Below are 21317 nucleotides of genomic sequence, written 5' to 3'. Positions count from 1 at the left end.
CACTGAGAGCCTTTCATTCCCCTCCCCTTCTAGGAGTCGTGAACTTCAGACCCGCCGCTTCCGACACCCATTCCCTTTAATTCTGTTTTTACCAAGCTTCCCTGTATCCTTCTCTCCGCCTAAGGGGGAAGTGAGGCTGAACGCACCGCAGGGCATCCTAGGAAATGTGGTCTCTCATTCTCTTTCGCTTGTGCCCCAGAAGTGGGAAAACGACAAAGGAGATCCAGTTAAAACTACAACTCCCGGCAAGCAATATGAGTGACCGTCTTCCTTTCTGCCCCCCTTCCTATTGCCTTCCTCTTCCTCCTCTCCGTGGGCGCTGGACTGCTTGGCCTCTCGGTATTTGTAGTTCTTTATGGATCCAAGATCCTAGCATTCAACGACTAGGGGAGAGGCTGCAAGACTCTAATTCCCAGAGGGCAGAGCGGTAGCTGCGCCTGCGCACTCTCAGTGAGGGCGTGTATGTCTGTGTGTCTGAGGGAGAGAGAGAGCGAGAGTGAGTGAGTGTGAGTGCTGGGTAGGGTGGTGGCCGTTACGTTCGGGGCAACGGCTACGGCAGTGGAGAAGTAAGAAGAGAAACAACGTCCGGCGCTTCCGCCTTCGCTTAGGAGGAGGAGGAGCTGGTGGGGAAAGGAAAGTGATTCGCCCTGGGCCTGGACTAGACAGAGTCGGGCTGGTGGGGGTCTGGGCTATGAGCCTTTGAGGGTCGCTTGGGACGCGGAGCGAGACACGAGAGCCGAGAGGTATGTCTCAGCCGCCGCCGCCGCCTCCGCTGCCGCCGCCACCTCCTCCCCCTGAGGCTCCGCAGACTCCGCCGTCCCTGGCGGCGGCGGCTCCTCCGGGGGGGCTCTCGAAACGGAGGGACCGGAGAATCCTCTCCGGGAGCTGCCCGGATCCGAAGTGCCAGGCGCGTCTGTTCTTCCCGGCCTCCGGTTCTGTCAGCATCGAGTGTACCGAGTGCGGACAGCGGCACGAGCAGCAACAGCTGCTGGGGGTGGAGGAGGTGACCGACCCGGACGTAGTGCTACACAACCTGCTGCGGAACGCGCTGCTCGGGGTGACAGGGGCACCCAAGAAGAACACGGAACTGGTAAAGGTGATGGGCCTTTCTAACTACCACTGCAAATTGTTGTCGCCCATATTAGCTCGCTATGGAATGGATAAACAGACAGGCAGGGCTAAGCTTCTCCGGGACATGAACCAGGGTGAACTGTTTGATTGCGCTTTACTAGGTGACCGCGCCTTCCTCATCGAACCAGAGCATGTTAACACGGTGGGCTATGGCAAAGACCGCTCCGGAAGCCTCCTGTATTTGCATGACACTCTTGAGGACATCAAGCGGGCCAATAAAAGCCAGGAATGCCTCATTCCAGTTCATGTGGACGGGGATGGACACTGCTTGGTGCATGCTGTGTCCCGGGCTCTAGTAGGCCGGGAGCTCTTCTGGCATGCCTTGAGAGAGAATCTTAAGCAACATTTTCAGCAGCACCTGGCCCAGTATCAAGCCCTGTTCCATGACTTCATTGATGCCGCTGAATGGGAGGACATTATCAATGAGTGTGACCCTCTGTTTGTACCACCTGAAGGTGTTCCCTTGGGCTTGAGGAACATCCACATATTTGGCCTTGCCAATGTATTACATCGCCCTATTATTCTGCTAGATTCTCTCAGTGGCATGAGAAGCTCTGGTGATTATTCAGCCACCTTTCTGCCTGGGCTCATCCCTGCAGAGAAGTGCACAGGGAGAGATGGTCATTTGAACAAACCAATCTGTATTGCGTGGAGTAGCTCTGGTAGAAACCATTATATCCCCTTGGTAGGCATAAAAGGGGCTGCTTTGCCCAAATTGCCTATGAATTTGCTGCCGAAAGCGTGGGGTGTGCCTCAGGACCTTATTAAAAAGTACATTAAACTTGAGGAGGATGGTGGTTGTGTTATTGGAGGAGACAGAAGTTTGCAGGATAAATACTTACTTAGGCTTGTTGCTGCTATGGAAGAAGTCTTTATGGACAAACATGGTATCCATCCTAGTTTGGTTGCTGACGTCCATCAGTATTTCTACAGGAGGACTGGGGTGATAGGAGTTCAGCCTGAAGAAGTCACAGCAGCTGCTAAAAAAGCAGTAATGGATAATCGCCTTCACAAATGTTTGCTCTGTGGTGCCCTTTCTGAACTTCATGTTCCTCCAGAGTGGTTGGCTCCAGGAGGGAAACTGTATAACCTGGCAAAAAGTACTCATGGACAGCTGAGGCCTGACAAAAATTATAGCTTTCCTTTGAACAATTTAGTTTGCTCATATGATTCAGTGAAAGATGTTCTGGTACCAGACTACGGATTGAGTAACCTGACAGCTTGTAATTGGTGCCATGGCACATCTGTGCGAAGGGTCAGAGGAGATGGGTCTATTGTGTATTTGGATGGGGACAGAACTAATTCTAGGTCCACTGGTGGCAAATGTGGTTGTGGATTCAAACATTTTTGGGATGGTAAAGAGTATGACAATCTACCAGAAGCTTTTCCTATTACTTTGGAATGGGGTGGAAGAGTGGTCAGAGAAACAGTATATTGGTTCCAGTATGAAAGTGATTCATCTTTGAATAGTAATGTTTATGATGTTGCAATGAAACTTGTTACCAAGCACTTTCCAGGTGAATTTGGGAGTGAAATCCTGGTTCAGAAAGTTGTCCACACTATATTGCATCAGACTGCCAAAAAGAATCCTGATGATTATACTCCTGTAAATATAGATGGTGCTCATGCCCAAAGAGTCGGAGATGTACAAGGACAAGAGTCGGAGTCTCAGCTCCCAACTAAAATTATTCTTACTGGACAGAAAACAAAAACTTTGCACAAGGAGGAATTAAACATGAGTAAAACTGAAAGAACTATTCAACAGAATATTACGGAACAGGCTGCTGTAATGCAGAAACGGAAAACAGAGAAGTTAAAACAAGAACAAAAAGGGCAGCCTAGGACTGTTTCTCCTAGTACCATTCGTGATGGCCCATCCTCTGCACCTGCTACGCCTACCAAGGCTCCCTATTCACCAACAACTTCTAAGGAGAAAAAGATCCGAATAACAACTAATGATGGACGACAGTCCATGGTTACACTTAAGTCTTCAACGACCTTTTTTGAACTTCAGGAAAGCATAGCCAGAGAATTTAACATTCCTCCATATTTACAGTGTATTCGATATGGCTTTCCTCCTAAAGAGTTAATGCCACCCCAGGCAGGAATGGAAAAGGAGCCAGTTCCTTTACAGCATGGTGACAGAATTACAATAGAGATTCTAAAAAGTAAAGCGGAAGGTGGTCAGTCGGCTGCAGCACACTCGGCCCACACTGTGAAACAAGAAGAGATTGCCGTTACTGGTAAACTATCTAAGGAACTTCAGGAGCAAGCTGACAAAGAAATGTACTCCTTATGTCTTTTAGCAACATTAATGGGTAAGATAATTTTAACCTAGATGGTTATTTTATTAATTGTGAATATAATGCATTGAGTTTTTCTGTTGTCTTTGTGAAAAAAAAATCTGTGGTCATCGTAAAAACTCTGATTCTATATAAAGTTTAGGAGGAGATTATTTTCAATTGTTTTTTTTTTCACAGTAAATGGATATATGTTAGCATGATTCTCTACTGAGTAAATATTTAGGACAGCATAACTGAGAAAGTGAAAGTAGTCCCTTAACTGTCACCAGATTATTTAAATATGATTTATTATTGTAATTTTTAAAAATAGTCTTATAATGTATTTATTTCCCCCCCTGGGCTCTATTGAGCCTGCCCACTTTGCCCCTTTTCATTTATTTTTAAATTTTCTTTTCCTGCATGTCATGTGATCTCAGGACTTCCTGTTTGATGAATTGCAGTTTCTGGTGTTTATATTCTCACTGCACTCCCACCTAATAGTCTCTGTCCTCCATTTCCTGTTCTTCCTTTCCCAGTTCATCACATTTTTATTTGTACATTAGGATTTGTGTTTAAGTAATTTCCTTGCTTACTGACTCTATGCCATCAATTGTAATGAACTATTATAACTCATGAGAAATATAAGAAACAGAGGTAGATGTTAATGGGGTTGCTTAAGAAGCATTTCTTTTTAATAATTCAGCATAAATTAAAATTATCAACCAAATATGTAAACTAAAGCTTTAGGTGATTTGGGATATGATCCAGTGGTGCACTTTTAACCTTATTTTTATTTGCTTAATCTTTGTTTTTAAAATCACTCTTAATATGCTTTACTAAGGCTTAAAGTAGAATTAAAATTTATATTGCATATCAGAAGAGCCTTATTTTTGCTGAGATTAGAGCTTTTAACTGGAAAAGTGATCTGGGTTTTGATTCTGTTTTCTAAAATAGTAAAATCAGTGAATTGGGCCTTGACCTACCAAAATGAAGATTTATTCCTGGCCAGTTAAATTTGGAGGCCTAGAAGTTAATAGGAGATCTAAAAGCCCTATACACATTTATAACTTGATATTGCTGATTTTATTTTGGCAAACATCGCCATCAAATTGGGGGATATGTCAAGAAATGTACTAGGCACTGTGTATTTCTGTCTCTTAGAGTTTCTGGTTTCTTAGAGACTGCATGAAATAGAGGAAAGATTGTGTGATCTTTGGAGTCAGAAAGACCTAGAATTTGAATCTTGGCTCCAGTAGTTATTAACTTAGTGATTCAGGCAAGCTGCTTAACTCCCCAATACTTTGGTTACGTCTTCTCTACAAAATACCCTTTGTAGTTGGTACACAGGGAAACAATAAAGTACTCCTAGAACTCTGAAAATTAAATAACATCAGCAGAGAATGGATAAAATTAAGTATATGCAGAAGGTACTTTAAAAACTGTCAATCCCCCGGGTAAAAAAAAAGAAGGAAAGAGGAGGTCTTCCTCAATAGAAGATGAACTCTTAAGGATATGGCTCATCTCTTATCTAACTTTGGATGCGCAGTACCTAGTATAGTGCCTAGCAGGTTGTAGGCACTTTGAAATGTTTTTGATTGGATTAAATAGATGACAACATGTGTAAAGAGAGTCTGTGTCAGCAGAAATGGAATGGATGGTCAGCACTGAACATTGAAAAAGAGTTGAAAAGCAGAATTTGGCACTGTTTATACACTGCTGTACAAAGGGAAAAGATACATCATCTGGGGTTCATGAAAATTCTGGTAACTAGAAAGGTAATCTCTAGGGGTGGGAATACTTCATCAGTCCTCACCATGGCCTGGCTGAAGGAACTGTATCCCTCTAGGGATTCTGTAATCATCAAGTATCTCTTCTGAGCACTCATTTAACTTCCTAATTAATATAAGTATTGATGTACAGGTGAGAGTGCAGATGAGGATTATGTTCACTTAGAAGACTGTGTTCTCCATTGCAGATAAATAAATTGGCAAGAGTGAGATTATGATCAGTACTTTAAATCTGGTCAGCATAATAATATATTTTATAATGAAAATTAGTAAAATATAGTTCTGGTTTATAATTAGTCACTTTTTGAGTTTCATTTGAGGTTTCTGGAACTCTGAATATCTGAGTACTAGACTATGGACTGAAATGAGTTCAATAAGATTATGTCTTTTTGTTATGATACCTTCCCTCTTTACCTCCAACATTTATATTGCTGCCCTAATAAACCCACACATCTCTTAAATCTATCCCAACACAAATTTGAGCATAAAAAAGGTGTTTTGTTCATTTCATACTGTAGCACTTGAGAGATTTTCTGCTGTAAAAATACTAAGAGTGGCTGGCCTGTATTAGTCCCTCTATAAACATTCTTTTTTTACCTCTCTTATTTCTTTTAACTGTGTTTGAACTATGTAGAAGATAATCTCTTTTGGCTTTTTTGTTTTGTTTTTATTTAGAGAGAGTGCGAGCGGGGGTGGAGGGGTAGAGGGAGAGGAAGAAAGAATCCCAAGCAGGCTCCATGCCCAGGATAGAACCCGATGCAGGCTTGATCCCATGACCCCGAGACTGTGACCTGAACCTAAATAAAGAATGGGACGCCCAACCACCTGAGCCACCCAGACACCCCTCTATGATATTCTTAATAAAAAGTGACGTGTTGGTAAAAATGTCAATTTTTGGGGATACACATGCACACACAAACATACAACCTTACGTAAAGAGTGCTGGAAAACCATTGATGTTTAGTTTGGAGAGGGCTGGAAAAAGGAAAATGACAGGGTTTATTTAGAAAATTGCGAATTTCAAAATGCAGAAATTACTTTGTGAATTACCAGATATCCGCTAAGCTGCTGATATGTTAGTTTAGAAAAGAGTGCGTCAAGCCTTATGCTGTTCTAATAACTGGATACTTCTCATTTAGGTTTAGGCTTAAATACTACCTTCTTAGAGAGGCTTTCTCCTGACCATTATCTTCGGGTTTGAGAGACCTTTGCTAACCACTCTAAGTAGGCCTCCTCTATCATTGTATTCTGTTCATTTCTCTCATACCCTATTAAAAATTTTCATTGCCTTATTTGTTGATTTACTTATTTAGTTGCTTACCACACTGTATTGTAAACTCCACAAAGGCAGAGACAGTAGCCTGTTTTTTTCAGTGATGAATACTTTGTCACTTAGTATAGGCCTGGCACTTATTAGGTGCCAAATAAATGCTTGTTGAATGAATGAATATAGATTTTTTTTGGCAAAACATTTGTTTTGCTATGAACTAGAGATAAAGATGGATGAGACATAGTCCTGCATAAACTTACCTGCAGGATCTCAACTGAGGGCATTTAATTATTATTTATTTGTATCAACAAATGCATCAGTCTTTTGCTCAGTATGAACCATTCATGAAACTAGTCACTTTGAATGTATGATGATAGTTTAAAATGAAATAATGTTCTACCTGTAATATTTCACATTTTAATCTGTTTTATCCAGACTACTTGGAGATTATTGAACAATTTTTGTAGACTGTCATCTTCATTATTTATATGTGAGTGACTTTGACCCTGGCATTACAAAATATGTTATTAAATTTTTTCATAGACCATTTTTTGGTGGACTTGCTTTGTGGTAGGCATGACAGATGCTGTATCATCCATCATAAATACTAGGCTGATTTCTTTTTTCTTAGTAGTGTATTCCATTAAGTTTCTTAGTTAGTTTTCTTTTTCAAGAGATAAAGACAAATTTGTGAAAAACAGAATCTGTCAGTTTGGAATTGCTTTAACAGAATTGAGCTACTTGTGATATTTACCCCACTTCACTCTAAAAGGTTAGCAACCTTTCAGGAGTTGAGAAACTTGCTTGATTTTTTTTTTTTTTTTAAGATTTTATTTATTTATTTGAAAGAGAGAGAGAGAGAGCCAGCCAGTGAGAAAGGGAACACAAGCAGGGGGAATGGGAGAGGAAGAAGCAGGCTCCCAGCAGAGCAGGGAGCCCGATGTGGGGCTCAATCCCAGGATGCTGGGATCATGACCTTAGCCGAAGGCAGACACCTAATGACTGAGCCACCCAGGCGTCCCAAAACTTGTTTGATTTTTATATATCTTTTATCTTCCTGAAAGATGCATATAGATATATCTTAAGATAAGTATATGTTATACATGAATTTATATTATCATACTTTGAAGATTTAAGTTAAACATGGATTCTATTCCTTTCTCTACTCAACTACTTTGACACCTTTTATTTTCTTTCATATTTTCTCAGTTACAAATTTATATTATTTTTAAATATTCAAAGAATTCAAGTGTCTATAAAGTAAAATACGATAGTTGTCTTTAACATTTTTACTTCCCAGAGAAACTCAGGCAGTGTGTTTGTGTGTAAACATTTACACACAGGTTTGTGTGCATGTATATGTATGATAAATACATCTTTCAATGCTAATGATGACGCTAAAAGTTGTATGGGCTGGACACACTTCAGGGACTCAGTATAAGGAGAGAAACAGGCATGTCTTTCTTAGAAATGGTTTTGACTATTGATAAGGTAGATACATTTTTAGATGGGAGGATCTGCAGGAAGGGTGGAGAGATGGCAACAATTCTTTCAGCTAATGAATAGATTTAGGATTATTTCTAGTAGAAATAGTCCCATGTTCCTAGTTTAAATTTACATTTTGGCCAGTTTATTTTATGGTCATAGATATTTGAGTTCAGAGTTAATTTTAGGTATCTTGAAGAGAGTCTTAAAAAAAAAATATATATATATATATATATATATTTTTTTTTTTTAAGTTTATTTGGTAATCTCTATAACCAATGCTGGGTTCAGACTCACAACCCCAAGATCAAGTGTCATGATGCTCTTCCAACTGAGCCAGCCAGATGCCCTAAAAAGATATTTCATTACTCAGCAATAGAAAAAGAATGAGATCTTGCCATTTGTGACAACATGTATGGACCTAGAGGATATTATGCTATGTAAAATAAGTCAGAGAAAGACAAATACCATGTGATTTTATTTATATGTGGAATCTAAAAAAACAAAACAAAGAAGCAAAAACAGACACATAAATTCAGAAAACAAACTGATGGTTGTGGGGTTGGGGGGAATGGGCAAAATGGGTGAAGAGGAATGGGAGATACAGGCTTCCACTTATGGAATGAAAAAGTCATGGGGATGAAAGGTACAGCATAGGGAATATAGTCAGTGGTATTATAATAGCACAGTATGGTGACAGATGGTAGCTATGCTTATGAGCACAGCATAATCTATAGAGTTGTCAAATCACTGTGTTGCGCACCTGAAATTAATATAACATTGTGTGTCAATTATACTTCACTAAAAACCTATATATATTTCATATAGATGTTAGATTTTAAAATTTGCTTGCTTCATAAATTGCAAAGTAGAAACTTCAATTGCCTTTTAAAAAATCCAGTTAGAAGGGGCGCCTGGGTGGCTTAGTCGTTAAGCATCTGCCTTCGGCCCAGGGCATGATCCCAGCATCCTGGGATGGAGCCCTGTATTGGGCTCCCTGCTCTGCTGGGAGCCTGCTTCTTCCTCTCCCACTCCCCCTGCTTGTGTTCCCTCTCTCACTGGCTGTCTCTCTCTCTGTCAAATAAATAAATCTTAAAAAAAAAAAATCCAGTTAGAAAATTGGGCCACTTTTAACCCCATGATTTTATTATTAGTAGTAAAAGTTAGAAAAATGTGTTATTTTAAAAAATGTTTCACTTTATTTTTTTTAAAGATTTTATTTATTTATTCGACAGAGATAGAGACAGCCAGCGAGAGAGGGAACACAAGAAGGGGGAGTGGGAGAGGAAGAAGCAGGCTCCTAGCAGAGGAGCCTGATGTGGGGCTCGATCCCAGAACGCCGGGATCACGCCCTGAGCCGAAGGCAGACGCTTAACCGCTGTGCCACCCAGGCGCCCCTAAAAAATGTTTCACTTTAACATACTTTTTAAAGTTAAAAATTACTTCTTAAAGAGGAAAAAGGCAGATAAAAGAAAAACCATCTGTAATACCACTGGCATATATAACTACTGTTTAACGTAGGAGAACTGAAGACTTTTAGGAGGAAGATTTTAGAAAAAGTGTGGACAGAGGTTATCGATGATGGTGGTATAGACTTCTTTCTACATTTGTATGTACACACAATGTGTTGAATATAAGTACTTTATTGTGAAGAAACAGATGAATTATAAAGTAAAATTAATTGGAGACTAACAAAAATATGAGTTAATACAATATTTGCTAGATGCTTTACCAAGCTATTCCTATTCTCTAAGAGTTTGCATTCTAATGGAATGGTAGAAAAATAATTCTTAACTTTTTTGGGTAAGATCTACTATCTTAGTAACTTTCAAATATAGAGTACAGTATTATTAACTATAGTTAACATGTACATGCTGTACATTCATCCCGATGATTTATTCATTTGATAACTGAAAGTTTGTAACTGAAAGTCTTCCCCTTCGTTTTTGCTGTGATTTTTTTTATTAGATTCATGAAGAGGTATAGATGGTTCCATTAGTTATATTTTATCCATATTAACACTGAAGAACAGTTATCATTGTGCTGCTTCATTTAAGTTTTTCTGAACTTCTTTCAGGTATTGTTAAAAGGAGAAACCTTATTTATACTGTTCATTCATATTTGTTCATTGAGTGAATGTTAAGAGTGCGACTGTCTACCCAGCACTGCGTCAGGCTCTGGGAAGAAAGTCAGATAGACTGCTGCCCTTTTCCTGACTTTGAGAACCTAGTCTAGAAGGGGAAGCAGAAAAGTACACTAAATTAACCTGCAGTGTGATGAGGGCTGTGGTGCTCATCTGCGTAGGAGTAGCAAGGAAGGTACTTACCTTCCTGCCACTCGAAGAATCCAAGAGGAAGTGACACCTAAATTGAGTTTTAAAGAATATATAGCAGTTATTGACCTTTGGGAACTAGACCAGTTTGGCGGTGTTGCTTTGTGAAAGTCAAGTTAGGGTGCGGTGAGAGATGTGAGATAGGAGAGAATGCAAGGATGACTCTTCGAGTGCCTTTATCTGCCATGAAAAAGGAGCTTGGACTTTACTGTATGGTTTTGGGGAACCATTAAAGGTGTAACTCGGAAGGAGGAGGGATTTAAGGAGAACAAGATTGGAGGGCAAACCAGTTAGGAGGTGGTGGCAGTATTGCAGGCAGGAGATAGGCGTGAACCAGGGCAGTTGTAGAATTGATGGAGGCGAATGCAGTGGAGAGCAGTATGATGCTGCTGGGGCACTTGTGCAGTGTGTCACAATTCCTGCTTCCTGATCTCTAATCTCTTTTCTTGATTCTGTTAGCAACAAACATGACTTAGTGGAAGTATGTGTATACCAGAGGAAATAATTTGCCTATTTTTTCCTCCCAGCCAGCTGTTGATGCCTTGGATTTCTATGAGAAAAGACTGGATAGTTCTGTCATGTTTGTAACACAATTTGACCTCTGGTAAAGTTTTAATATCAGTGAAAAGGGAGGGCTTAAGCTTTGGATTCAAACCCTGCCTTTGCTACTTACAAGCTGATTGATCTTGGGAGAATTGCTTAAACTCTCTGAGTTTGTTTCTTTTTCTGTAAAATAGGGCTTAGTTGTGATGAGAAAATGAAACTATGTAAAGTGCCTGCTCAAAGCTGGGTAGATAATAAAGGTTTTGATTTATTTATCCTTCCCTTAAAGCAACAGAGCATGCATGCTCAATGAAGCCACAAATTGCTCTGAAGGGGGGTGAAGTTTGGTTCTTGGGAGAGGGGGAGGGTAAACAAAATCTTTAATGAATAAAACTCTGATATACTGCAGTACATAAACAGATAAGCAGTATATCTGTATATCTGTAGTATTCAAATGCCATGGAGGAGGCAGCTTAGCAAAATGTTTTAAAGGGATCCTTAGGAATAATTTTTAAAAAGGATCCTTAGAGGGACAGAATGAAAACAAGGTTGATAAACACTCTGAGTTCTTACTTAGAGTTCTGCCTGCTTAAAGAAGGAATAGTAAGTTATGTAAAATACTAAGAAATGTCCTTTTTAAACTAGTATTTAATGGTGATCAGTTCTGGAGAATTAACTATTTTGAGACCTATTCAGACTTTTACCAAAACAACTTAAGTGCTACCATATAATTTTTTAAAAAGATTTTACTTATTTATTTGACAGAGAGAGCACAAGCAGGGGAGCAGCAGGCAAAGGGAGAGGGAGAAGCTCCCTCAGCAGGGAGCCTGATGCAGGACTCTTCCCAGGACCCCAGGATCATGACCTGAGCCGAAGGCAGATGCTTCACCGACTGAGACACCCAGGCGCCCCCCTACTATATAATTTTTATGTTTTCCAAGTAAATTATATTCTGAGTATTTTATAAAATACTTAGTATATTTAAGGTAATATTGACAACTAAATGAAAGGTTATTGCCATAGAAATAATTCATCCAAATGAAGTTTAATAAGTTCAGCAATCGGAACTTCTATAAATTGTTAACATTCTGTATTTGGAGGCTTTTATTAATATTCAGAATTTTAAATTCGTGTGCCCACCCTTAAATTTAGCCATATTCTGGTAATACTGTATCATTAGTGAATGAAGTGTTTGTGTGTAAGAATATGTTCTAGTTAACTGAAACTTTAAGCGCCAAGGCTTTTAAAATTTGCATACTTTTAAACTGATATACTGAGTACTCTAAGCTTTAGCCAACTGCCATGCAAATTCCTATTCCTGTTTATAAATGTGGGAGGGGGTTAGAGCTCTGAGAGATTGCATGTACATAATGATTAAGCCACATCATTATAACCTCCATTCAAAGCTGAGATCCAGCATAATCTTCTAGTAGGAAAAATAAAAATTAACCTTTCTTTGTTAAGATTAACTTAAAAAAGTCCTGATTATAAATGTAGTATATATATATTATCAGATTACAAAATAGTGAAAGTATAAAGAAACAGAAATAATCATTCCACAAACCAAAAGTAACTAATTTTTTAAAAGAAGATTTACTTAATTGGGGTGCCTGGATGGCTCAGTCTGTTAAGCATCTGCCTTCCGCTAAGATCGTGATCCCAGGGTCCTGGGATTGAGCCCTGCATTGGGCTCGGTGCTCGGTGGGGAGCCTGCTTCTCCCTCTCCCTCTGCCTGCTGATCCCCCTGCTAGTGTTCTCTCTCTCTCTCTGTTCAATAACTAAATAACTAAATAAATCTTTAAAAAAAGAAGATTTATTTAATTATTTTAGAGGTGAGGGAGGGAAAGCGAGAATCCCAAGCAGGCGAGTGTGGAGCCCATCGCTGGGCTTGACCCCACAATGTTGAGATCACGACCTGAGTCAAAACCAAGAGTCAGACGTTTAACTGTCTGCGCCACGCAGGCACCCTCAAAAGTAACTAATTTTTATGTTCCTTCTATTCTTCATTAACTTTTTGAACAGTAATTATCAGTCTTTTTATTTGAAACTTCTTATTGAAATAGTCACTGTCAAGGATGTTCTTAAAATGTTTTTGTGAAATGGTCATTTGCTTGTGGGCATTTTGTAGACTTCTTAAGGTTATTTTGAATCCCTTCAACAGGCATTTTCCGCCTAAATTTCTATTTAAAAGGTCAATTTTGGGGGCGCCTGGGTGGCACAGCAGTTAAGCATCTGCCTTCGGCTCAGGGCCTGATCCTGGCGTTGTGGGATTGAGCCCCACATCAGGCTCCTCTGCTATGAGCCTGCTTCTTCCTCTCCCACTCCGCCTACTTGTGTTCCCTCTCTTGCTGGCTGTCTCTATCTCTGTCAAATAAATAAATAAATAAATAGTCTTTAAAAAAAATAAAAAATAAAAAAATAAAAGATCAATTTCGTAACAACACAATACATTAATTACTTATCTTCAGTCTACCTACTTACTTTTCTCGCTAGATCCTTCCATCTATTTTCATTTGGTTTTAACATAAATATAGAATACACAATTCTATATTCTACTTGTTAAAAATAAGTATCTTTCCATAATCTTCTCTGTTGCTCTAGTTCAAGGTTGTGAACTACTTTCCTTTGTGTTAGATTGAGTCTTCAGATATATTTTGCTTAATATAACCAGTATTGACTCATGCAGTTTTAAAGACCTTTTTGAATTAGTTCCTACATTTAAAAATTGGGAGAATTCACATGAAAACCCTAGGTTTCTGGCTTCTGAAAAGCCATATAGTCTTAAAACATTGGGCCTACACTCTTCTATGACAGCACTTGGCAGTGACTGCCACCTTTAAACGGGCCATGGATTTTCTAGTTTACCACAGTCCCATCATTCCATATCATCTCCTTGTGTTATACCAAGCTGTGTCACTTATTTAGGAGATCTGCCTTTCAATCTCTGTTTGAGGTTAATCATTAAGCAACCTTGGGTTGAACTCTTTTGTTTGTTGCTAATATTATATCTGTTTTTATTTTTACAGGAGAAGATGTATGGTCTTATGCAAAGGGGCTTCCTCACATGTTCCAGCAGGGTGGAGTATTCTACAATATTATGAAGAAAACTATGGGTATAGTTAATATCTGATTTTATTCTTAGATAATATCTCCACTTAGGTTATTATAAGATTAAGAAAGTTCAGATATCCTAAAGCTATTTCCAACATTAATTTTTGGTATATGTTCTTCTTTAGCAGTTTGCCTCGTTAAAGTGGATTATTGTCCTGATCTGATCAGCTATGTTTTCTGCTATAATATTACTAAAAAGTCTCCTATTACTTTCTTGCGCCTATTTTCTCATTAAATTATGTGTATGATTCTTAATAACTAAAGACAGGTTGTGAAATTAGAAGGAGATTTGGTTATAATGCTAGTGATTGTACCAGAACCACATAATACAGTATTTTTGTTGTTGTTGTTGTGTTTTGGCTATTATTATTATTATTATATATCTCAGTGTTTTCTGGATTTTAAGAAATTGCTCATTTTACATTTAACTTTTCAATTGTGTATGCATTGTTTGTAAAGATATGTGAAAGTATACAACTGTATCTTCTGAGTTTTAAGGTCTTAAGAGAATGATTAGCAGTGTGTGTGTTTGGATGTCACATGTGTTTTCAGAGATTGGATGTGAATGATTTTGGCCCCAGACTTTATCATTCTGGCTTTTCTCATTTTTTTCACCTTCCTGACCTCCGTAGACACTAACTGCATAATCACTATTTATGATTTTTATCTCTTACATGCTTTTTTCCTTCTTCAAAAAAACCCAGCCCAACTTGGCTGTTGTAGAAATGTTCAAACATATATAAACGTAACAGGAATAATATAATGAGCCCCTGTTTACCCACCACTCAGCTTCAACAATTATCACTACATTTCCGTTCCCCTGAACTGGACTATTTTAAAGTAAATCCCAGACATAATTTCATCTGTAAGAACTTCAGTATGTATCTCAAAAAGTAAGAATGCCTTCTTTTTGAAAAACACTACAATATAATTATCACATATTAAAAATCTGAAAAATAATTTTTAAAACATCACCAAATATCCATCCAGTGAGTGTTCACAATTCCTTGATTTTTGATTGTCTCAAAAAAATTTTTTTTTCTTTTGGTTTATTTGAATCAGGGACCAAAGAATGGCTGGCTGGCTGGTTTCCTTCCTTTCTTCTTTGATCCTATTTCCCTCCCCCCCTCTTCCGCCTCTCCCCCTCCTCCCCTTCCTTCCTTCCTTCCTTCCTTCCTTCCTTCCTTCCTTCCTAAGACAGGATTCTTGAAGCATAATTTGCATACAGTAAAATTCACCCTTTGTAAGTATAAAGGTATATGAATTTTGACAAACATATACAGCCATGTATCCATCACCACAATCAAGATATGGAATATTGCCATCATTCCAAAAAGGTGCCTTGTGCTCCTTTCTTTAATCCCTTACTCCTACCCCTAGGCCTTGACAACCACTGATTTTGTTGTCTCTTCGTTTGCCTTTTTCATATCACCATATAAGTGGATTAATACAACCTTTTGTGTCTGGCATCTTTGATTTAGCACAGGGGTTGGCAAACTACTGCCTGGGGGCCATATCAGGCCTGCTGCCCCTGTGTATATAAAGTTTTCTCAGAACACAGCAAAAAAAACCCACAAAAAAACAACCACAGCCACACTCATATTTACCTCTTGTCTATGGCTGCTTTCACACTACAGTGGCAGAATTGAATAGTTGTGGCAGAGACTATATGTCTGAAAACCTAAAGTATTTACTGTGTTGCTCCATTACAGAAAAAAATTTGCCAATTTCTGTTTTACCTTAATGCTTTTGAGATTCGTCTATCTGGTTGCATGTATTAGTTTATTCTCTCATACAGCTTAGTAGTATTCCATTATATGGATGTGGCACATTTTTGAACATCTATAACCGACTGAAGGACATTTGTGTGATTCAGTTTTGGGCTTCTATGGATAGGGCCACTATAAGCATTTGTGTATAGGTCTTTGTGTGTGGACATATGTTTCACTTACCTTTTGTAAATACCTAGGAGTGGGATTGCTGAGTCATATGGTAAGTATATGCTTATCTTTATGAGAAACTTCCAAACCATTTTCCAAAGTAGCTGGACCATTTTGTATTCCTTAGTACTGTATTGGAGTTCCAGTTGCTCTGCTCTTTACCAGTACTTGGTAGCATCAGTTTCTGTTTTTAAAACTATTTTAATAGGTTTATAGTACTATCTCGTAGTGGTTTTAATTTGTATTTCCCTAATAACTAAAGATGTTGAGCATCTTCTCATGTGCTTATTTGCCTCCTACTTCTTTTGCTCATTTTTAAATTGGTTTGAATCTTCTTTTTAGTTGGGTTTTGAGAGTTCTTTATATATTCTGGCCACACATCATTTATCAGGTAAGTGTTTTGCAAATATTTTCTCCCAGTTTGTAATTTGTCTTTTCATTCTCTTAACAGTATCTTCTGAAGATAAGAGATTTCTAATTTTGATAACCAATTTAACACTTTTTTTCTTTTATACTTTTTGTGCCCTATCTAAAAAATCTTTACCTAATCAGAGGTGACAGAAATTTTCTTCTATGTTTTCTTCTAGCAGTTTTATAGCTTTAGGTTTTATATTTAGGTTTATGATCTATTTCAAGTTGATATTTTTGTATGTTGCAAGGTATGAGTTGAGGTTTATTTTTTTATGTATGGATATCCAATTGTTCCAGCACCGTTTATTGAAAAAAGTATACCTTATCCATTGAATTATTTTGGTACCTTCATCAAAAATCAATTGACCATGAATCATACGATTGAAAAGGGTGAATTATATGCAAAATATAGCATCAGTAAAATTATTTTTTAAAAAATTAATTGACTTTATACATGTGGGTCTATTTTTAGAAACTGTTTTCTGATTTGTTGATCTTTGTCTCTCCTTTCACCAATGCCTCATCTTGATTAAAGTATTATTATAGTAATTCTTGAAATCAGTTAGTATGAGTCTTCCATCTTCTTTTTTTTTCTATTTTTTTAAAAGTTTTTATTTAAATTCCAGTTAGTTAACATACAGTGTTAGTTTCAGGTGTACAATATAGTGATTCAACAATTTTCATGCAATGTTTGGTGCTCATCACAAGCGTACTCCTTAATTCCTATCATCTATTTAACCCATTCCCCTACCTACCACCCCTCTGGTAACCATTAGTTTACTCTCTACAGTTAAGGGTCTGTTTCTTGGTTTGCCTCTCTCTCTCTCTCTCTCCCTCTCCCTCTCCGTCTCTCTCCCTTCCTTCCCCTTTTTTTCCCTCTTTGCTCATTTGTTTTGTTTCTTAAATTCCACATGAGTAAAATCAAATGGTAATCATTGTTCTCTACCTTATTTCACTTAGCATAATTCTCTGTAGCTCCGTCCATGTTGTTGCAAACATCTTTATTCTTTTCCAAAAATTTTTTTTGGGTATTCTAGGTGCTTTGCTTATCCATATAAATTTTAGAATCCGCTTGTCAGTTTCTACAAAAGAGTCTGCTGGGATTTTTATTGTGATGTATTGACTCTGTAGATCAAATTGAGGATAAATGATATTTTTACAACATTGAATCTTCAGATTCATGAAAATATTGTATTTCTCCATTTAAGTGTTCTTTAATTTCTCATCAAAATTTTGTAATTTTCAGCATATAATTCTTACATATCCTTTGTTAGATTCATACCTAAATATTTCATGTTTTGGGAATGCTGTTGTAAAAGATGCTTTTTTAAAATTCCAATTTCCTGGGGCACCTGGGTGCTGTAGTTGGTTAAGCACTGGACTCTTAGCTTTGGCTCAGGTCATGATCTCAGCTCAGGGTAGTGAGATCGAGCCCCATGTCGGCCCCTGCACTCAGCACTAAGTCTGCTTAGGACTTTTTCTCTCTCTTTCTCTGCCCCTCCCCATCCCCACACTGTCTCTCCCCCTAGCTCTTCTCTCTCTCAAATAAATAAATGTTTTTTAAAAAATTCCAACTTCTTTTGTTCTTTGCTAGTGCTTAGAAAATAAGATTGTTTTTTAAATGTTAAAAAAAAATTTTTTTTAAAGATTTTATTTATTCATTTGAGAGAGATTGAGAGCAAGAGAGTTCACAGAGGGAGAGGGAGAAGCAAACTCGCAGCTGAGTGGAGAGCCCAATGCAGGGCTCGATCCCAGGATCCTGAGACCATGACCTGAGCTGAACGCAGACGCTCAACTGACTGAGTCATGCAGATGCCCCAAGATTGGTTTTTATAAGTTGACTTTGTATCCTGTGACCTTGCTAAATGTACATATTCCAGTAGCTTTTTAGCAGATTCTGTGGGATTGTCTAAGTAGGTCATCCTGTCTTTTGCAAATAAAAGTTTTATTTCTTCCTTTTCAGTCAGTATGCCTCGTAGTTCTTTCTCTTGCCTTATTGCAGTGGCTCTAAGTTCATTGCTGAATAGGTATGGTGAGAGCAGACATCCTTGCCTTGTTCCCGAAAGCAATTCAGCCTGTAGGTTTTTCAGAAATGCCCTTTATCAGGTTGAGTATATGCCTCCCTTCTATTGATAGTTTACTGAGAGTTTATATTTTGCATGGATGTTGAATTTTATCAGGTGCTCTCTTCTGCATCTATTGAAATGATCTTATGGCTTTTCTATTTAGTTTATTGGTAGGGTGAATTACATTGACTGATTTTTGGATATTGAACCAACTTTGCATGCTGGATTCAAATCGCTAATATTTTGTTGAGTGTTTTGCAGCTGTGTTCCTGGGGCATAATGGTATGTAGTTTTCTTATAATGACTACTTAATCAGGGTAATGTTGGCTTCATAAAATAGAGTTGGGAAGTGTTTGCTCCTCTTCTGATTTCTGGTAGATTTTGTAATAGTTTGATACAGTTATTTCTTTCTTTCTTTCTTTTTTTTTAAGATTTTATTTATTTATTCGACAGAGATAGAGACAGCCAGTGAGAGAGGGAACACAAGCAGGGGGAGTGGGAGAGGAAGAAGCAGGCTCCCAGCAGAGGAGCCTGATGCGGGGCTTGATCCCAGGACTCTGGGATTACACCCTGAGCCGAAGGCAGAGGCTTAAGGACTGAGCCACCCAGGCGCCCCAGTTATTTCTTTCTTAACTGGTAGAATCCACCAGTGAAGCCATCTGTGCTTGGAGTTATCTTTGCTGGACAGTTTTTAGCTATGAATTTAATTTCTTTAATAGAATCTTCTTAAGGTTTATGTCTTTTTTCTTGACTAAGCCTTGTTAGTTTTGTCTTTCAAGAAATCTGTCCATTTCATCCAAGTTAATAATTTTATTGGCATAAAATTGTTCATAATATTCCCTTCCTGTCCATGTAATATCTGTAAAGTCTGTAGCTCTTTCATTTCTGATAGGGGCAACTTGTGCCTCTCTTGTTTTGCTGACCAATCCAGCTAATGGTTTATCAGTTTTATTGATCTTTTCAAAGAAACAGCATTTATATTCACAGGTTTTCTCTGTTGTTTTCTGATTTCAGTTTCATTGATTTTGCTTTTACATTTATTTTTTCCTTCTTTATGCTTGCTTTGGGTTTAATTTGCCCTTTCCTTTCTAGTTTCTTTATGTAGAAGCTTTGATTATTATTTATAAATTTTTGTTTTCTAGGGGCGCCTGGGTGGCTCAGTCGTTAAGTGTCTGCCTTCAGCCCAGAGCGTGATCCCAGAATCTTGGGATCGAGCCCTGCATTGGGCTCCCTGCTCCGCTGGGAGCCTGCTTCTTCCTCTCCCATTCCCCCTGCTTGTGTTCCCCTTCTCGCTGGCTGTCTCTCTGTCAAATAAATAAATAAAATCTTTAAATAAATAAATACATAAATAAGTAAATAAATAAATTTTTATGTTCTAATAAAAGTATTTAAAGCTATAAATTTCTCTTTGAGCATCCTACCCCCTCTTATTTTTGCATCCCTTTCTTTTTACTTTCCATTTTCACTTTATTCTACATCCTGAATTATTTTGATATCAGTTAATGATTTTTTAAAAGTTAGTATTTAATTAGGATTAATCGATTAATAGCATTCTCAGCAATTAGGGTAAATATGCACTGTCTTTCATGCAACTGAATGAACTTCCCTTGTTTATTTTTTGTGTGGGAGGGGTAGTTGGTGGGTGGTTGTGGAGATGACTTGATTATTTACTAAATAGTTTCATGTTTTTGATTTGAAATTATTTTTAAAATGTTAGCTGTAATGCTAAGACAGTTTAATGGGGAAAGAATTGATTTTTTTCAACAAATGGTTTTGGAACAACTGGATATTTACATACAAAAGAATGAGGTTTTTACTTCTGCCTCACACCAAATTAAAAATCAGCTCAAAATGTATCCAGCACCTAAATATAGGAGTTAATATTAGAAAACTTGTAGAAAAAGACATAGGCATAAAACTTCTTGACTTTGGCTTTGGCAAATCCTTCTTAGATATAACACCAAAAGTACAAGCAACAAAAGAAAAAAGTAGATAAAAACCAAATTTTTGTGCTGTAAAGTACACCATCAAAAAAGTGAAAAGATGGGCACGTGGGTGGCTCAGTTGGGTAAGCATCTAACTCTTGATTTCAGCTTGGGTCATGATCTCAGGGTTGTGTGTTTGAGCCCCACATCAGGCTCTGCACTGGACAAGGAGCCTGCTTAAGATTCTCTGTCTCTCCCCTGCTCTCTCTCATGCTCTCTCTTTCTTTTTCTCTTAAAAAAAAAAAAGTGAAAAGACTGCCCACAGAATGAGAGAAAATTTTTGCAAATTATGTATCTGATAATAGATTTGTATCTAAAATATAAAGAACTCAGGGCACCTGGGTGGCTCAGTCAGTTAAGTGTCTGCCCCCTGGCTCTGGTCATGATCCCAGGGCATGATCGAACCCTGTATCAGGCTCCCTGCTCAGTGGGGAGTCTGCTTTTCCTTCTCCCTCTGCTCCTCTCCACTGCTGTGTACTCTCACTCTCTCAAATAAATAAATAAATAAAATGTTAAAAAAAATAAAATATAAAGAACTCATCAATAAAAAGGCAAATAACCCAATTAAAAAAATGGGCAAAAGATCTGAATAGACATTTCTCCAAAGAAAATATACAAACAGCTGTTAAGTACATAAACTGCTGTTTAGATGCTCAGCATCATTAACCATCAGAGAAATGCAAATCAGAATCACAATGACATAGTTCTTCACACTCACTAGAATGGCTGTAATCAAAAAGGCAGGTAATAAGAACTGTTGGCAAGGAGATATAGAGAAATTGGAACCCTCATACTGCTGGTAGGAATGTGAAATGGTGCAGGCACTTGGGAAAACAGTCTGGTAGTTCCTCAAAAGATTTAACACAGGTACAACCCAACAATTCTCCTCTGAGATGTATACCCAAGAGAAATGAAACCTGTCGACACAAAACTTGTACACAAATGTGTCATAGTAGCATTATTCATAATCGTCA

The 21317-nt window shown here is 38.1% G+C and overlaps 1 protein-coding gene across 1 annotated transcript in view; it reads left to right on the top strand.

Annotated features, from left to right (window-relative positions):
* Positions 1–448: 448 nt before the first annotated feature.
* The window catches only part of VCPIP1 (valosin containing protein interacting protein 1), a 30067-nt gene continuing 9198 nt past the window's right edge, over positions 449–21317 (top strand). The window contains exons 1-2 of the mRNA XM_026516400.4: positions 449–3449; positions 13857–13943. Of these exons, the coding sequence (XP_026372185.1) occupies positions 746–3449; positions 13857–13943 (2791 nt within the window). The 5' untranslated portion in view covers positions 449–745. The remainder of the gene's footprint in view (positions 3450–13856; positions 13944–21317) is intronic.

This window comes from Ursus arctos, unplaced genomic scaffold, assembly GCF_023065955.2.
Source record: "Ursus arctos isolate Adak ecotype North America unplaced genomic scaffold, UrsArc2.0 scaffold_6, whole genome shotgun sequence".
NCBI classification, from domain to species: Eukaryota; Metazoa; Chordata; class Mammalia; order Carnivora; family Ursidae; genus Ursus; species Ursus arctos.
The sequence above is the reverse complement of the archived record's forward strand: the minus strand, read 5'-3'. Positions and strand labels throughout refer to the sequence as shown.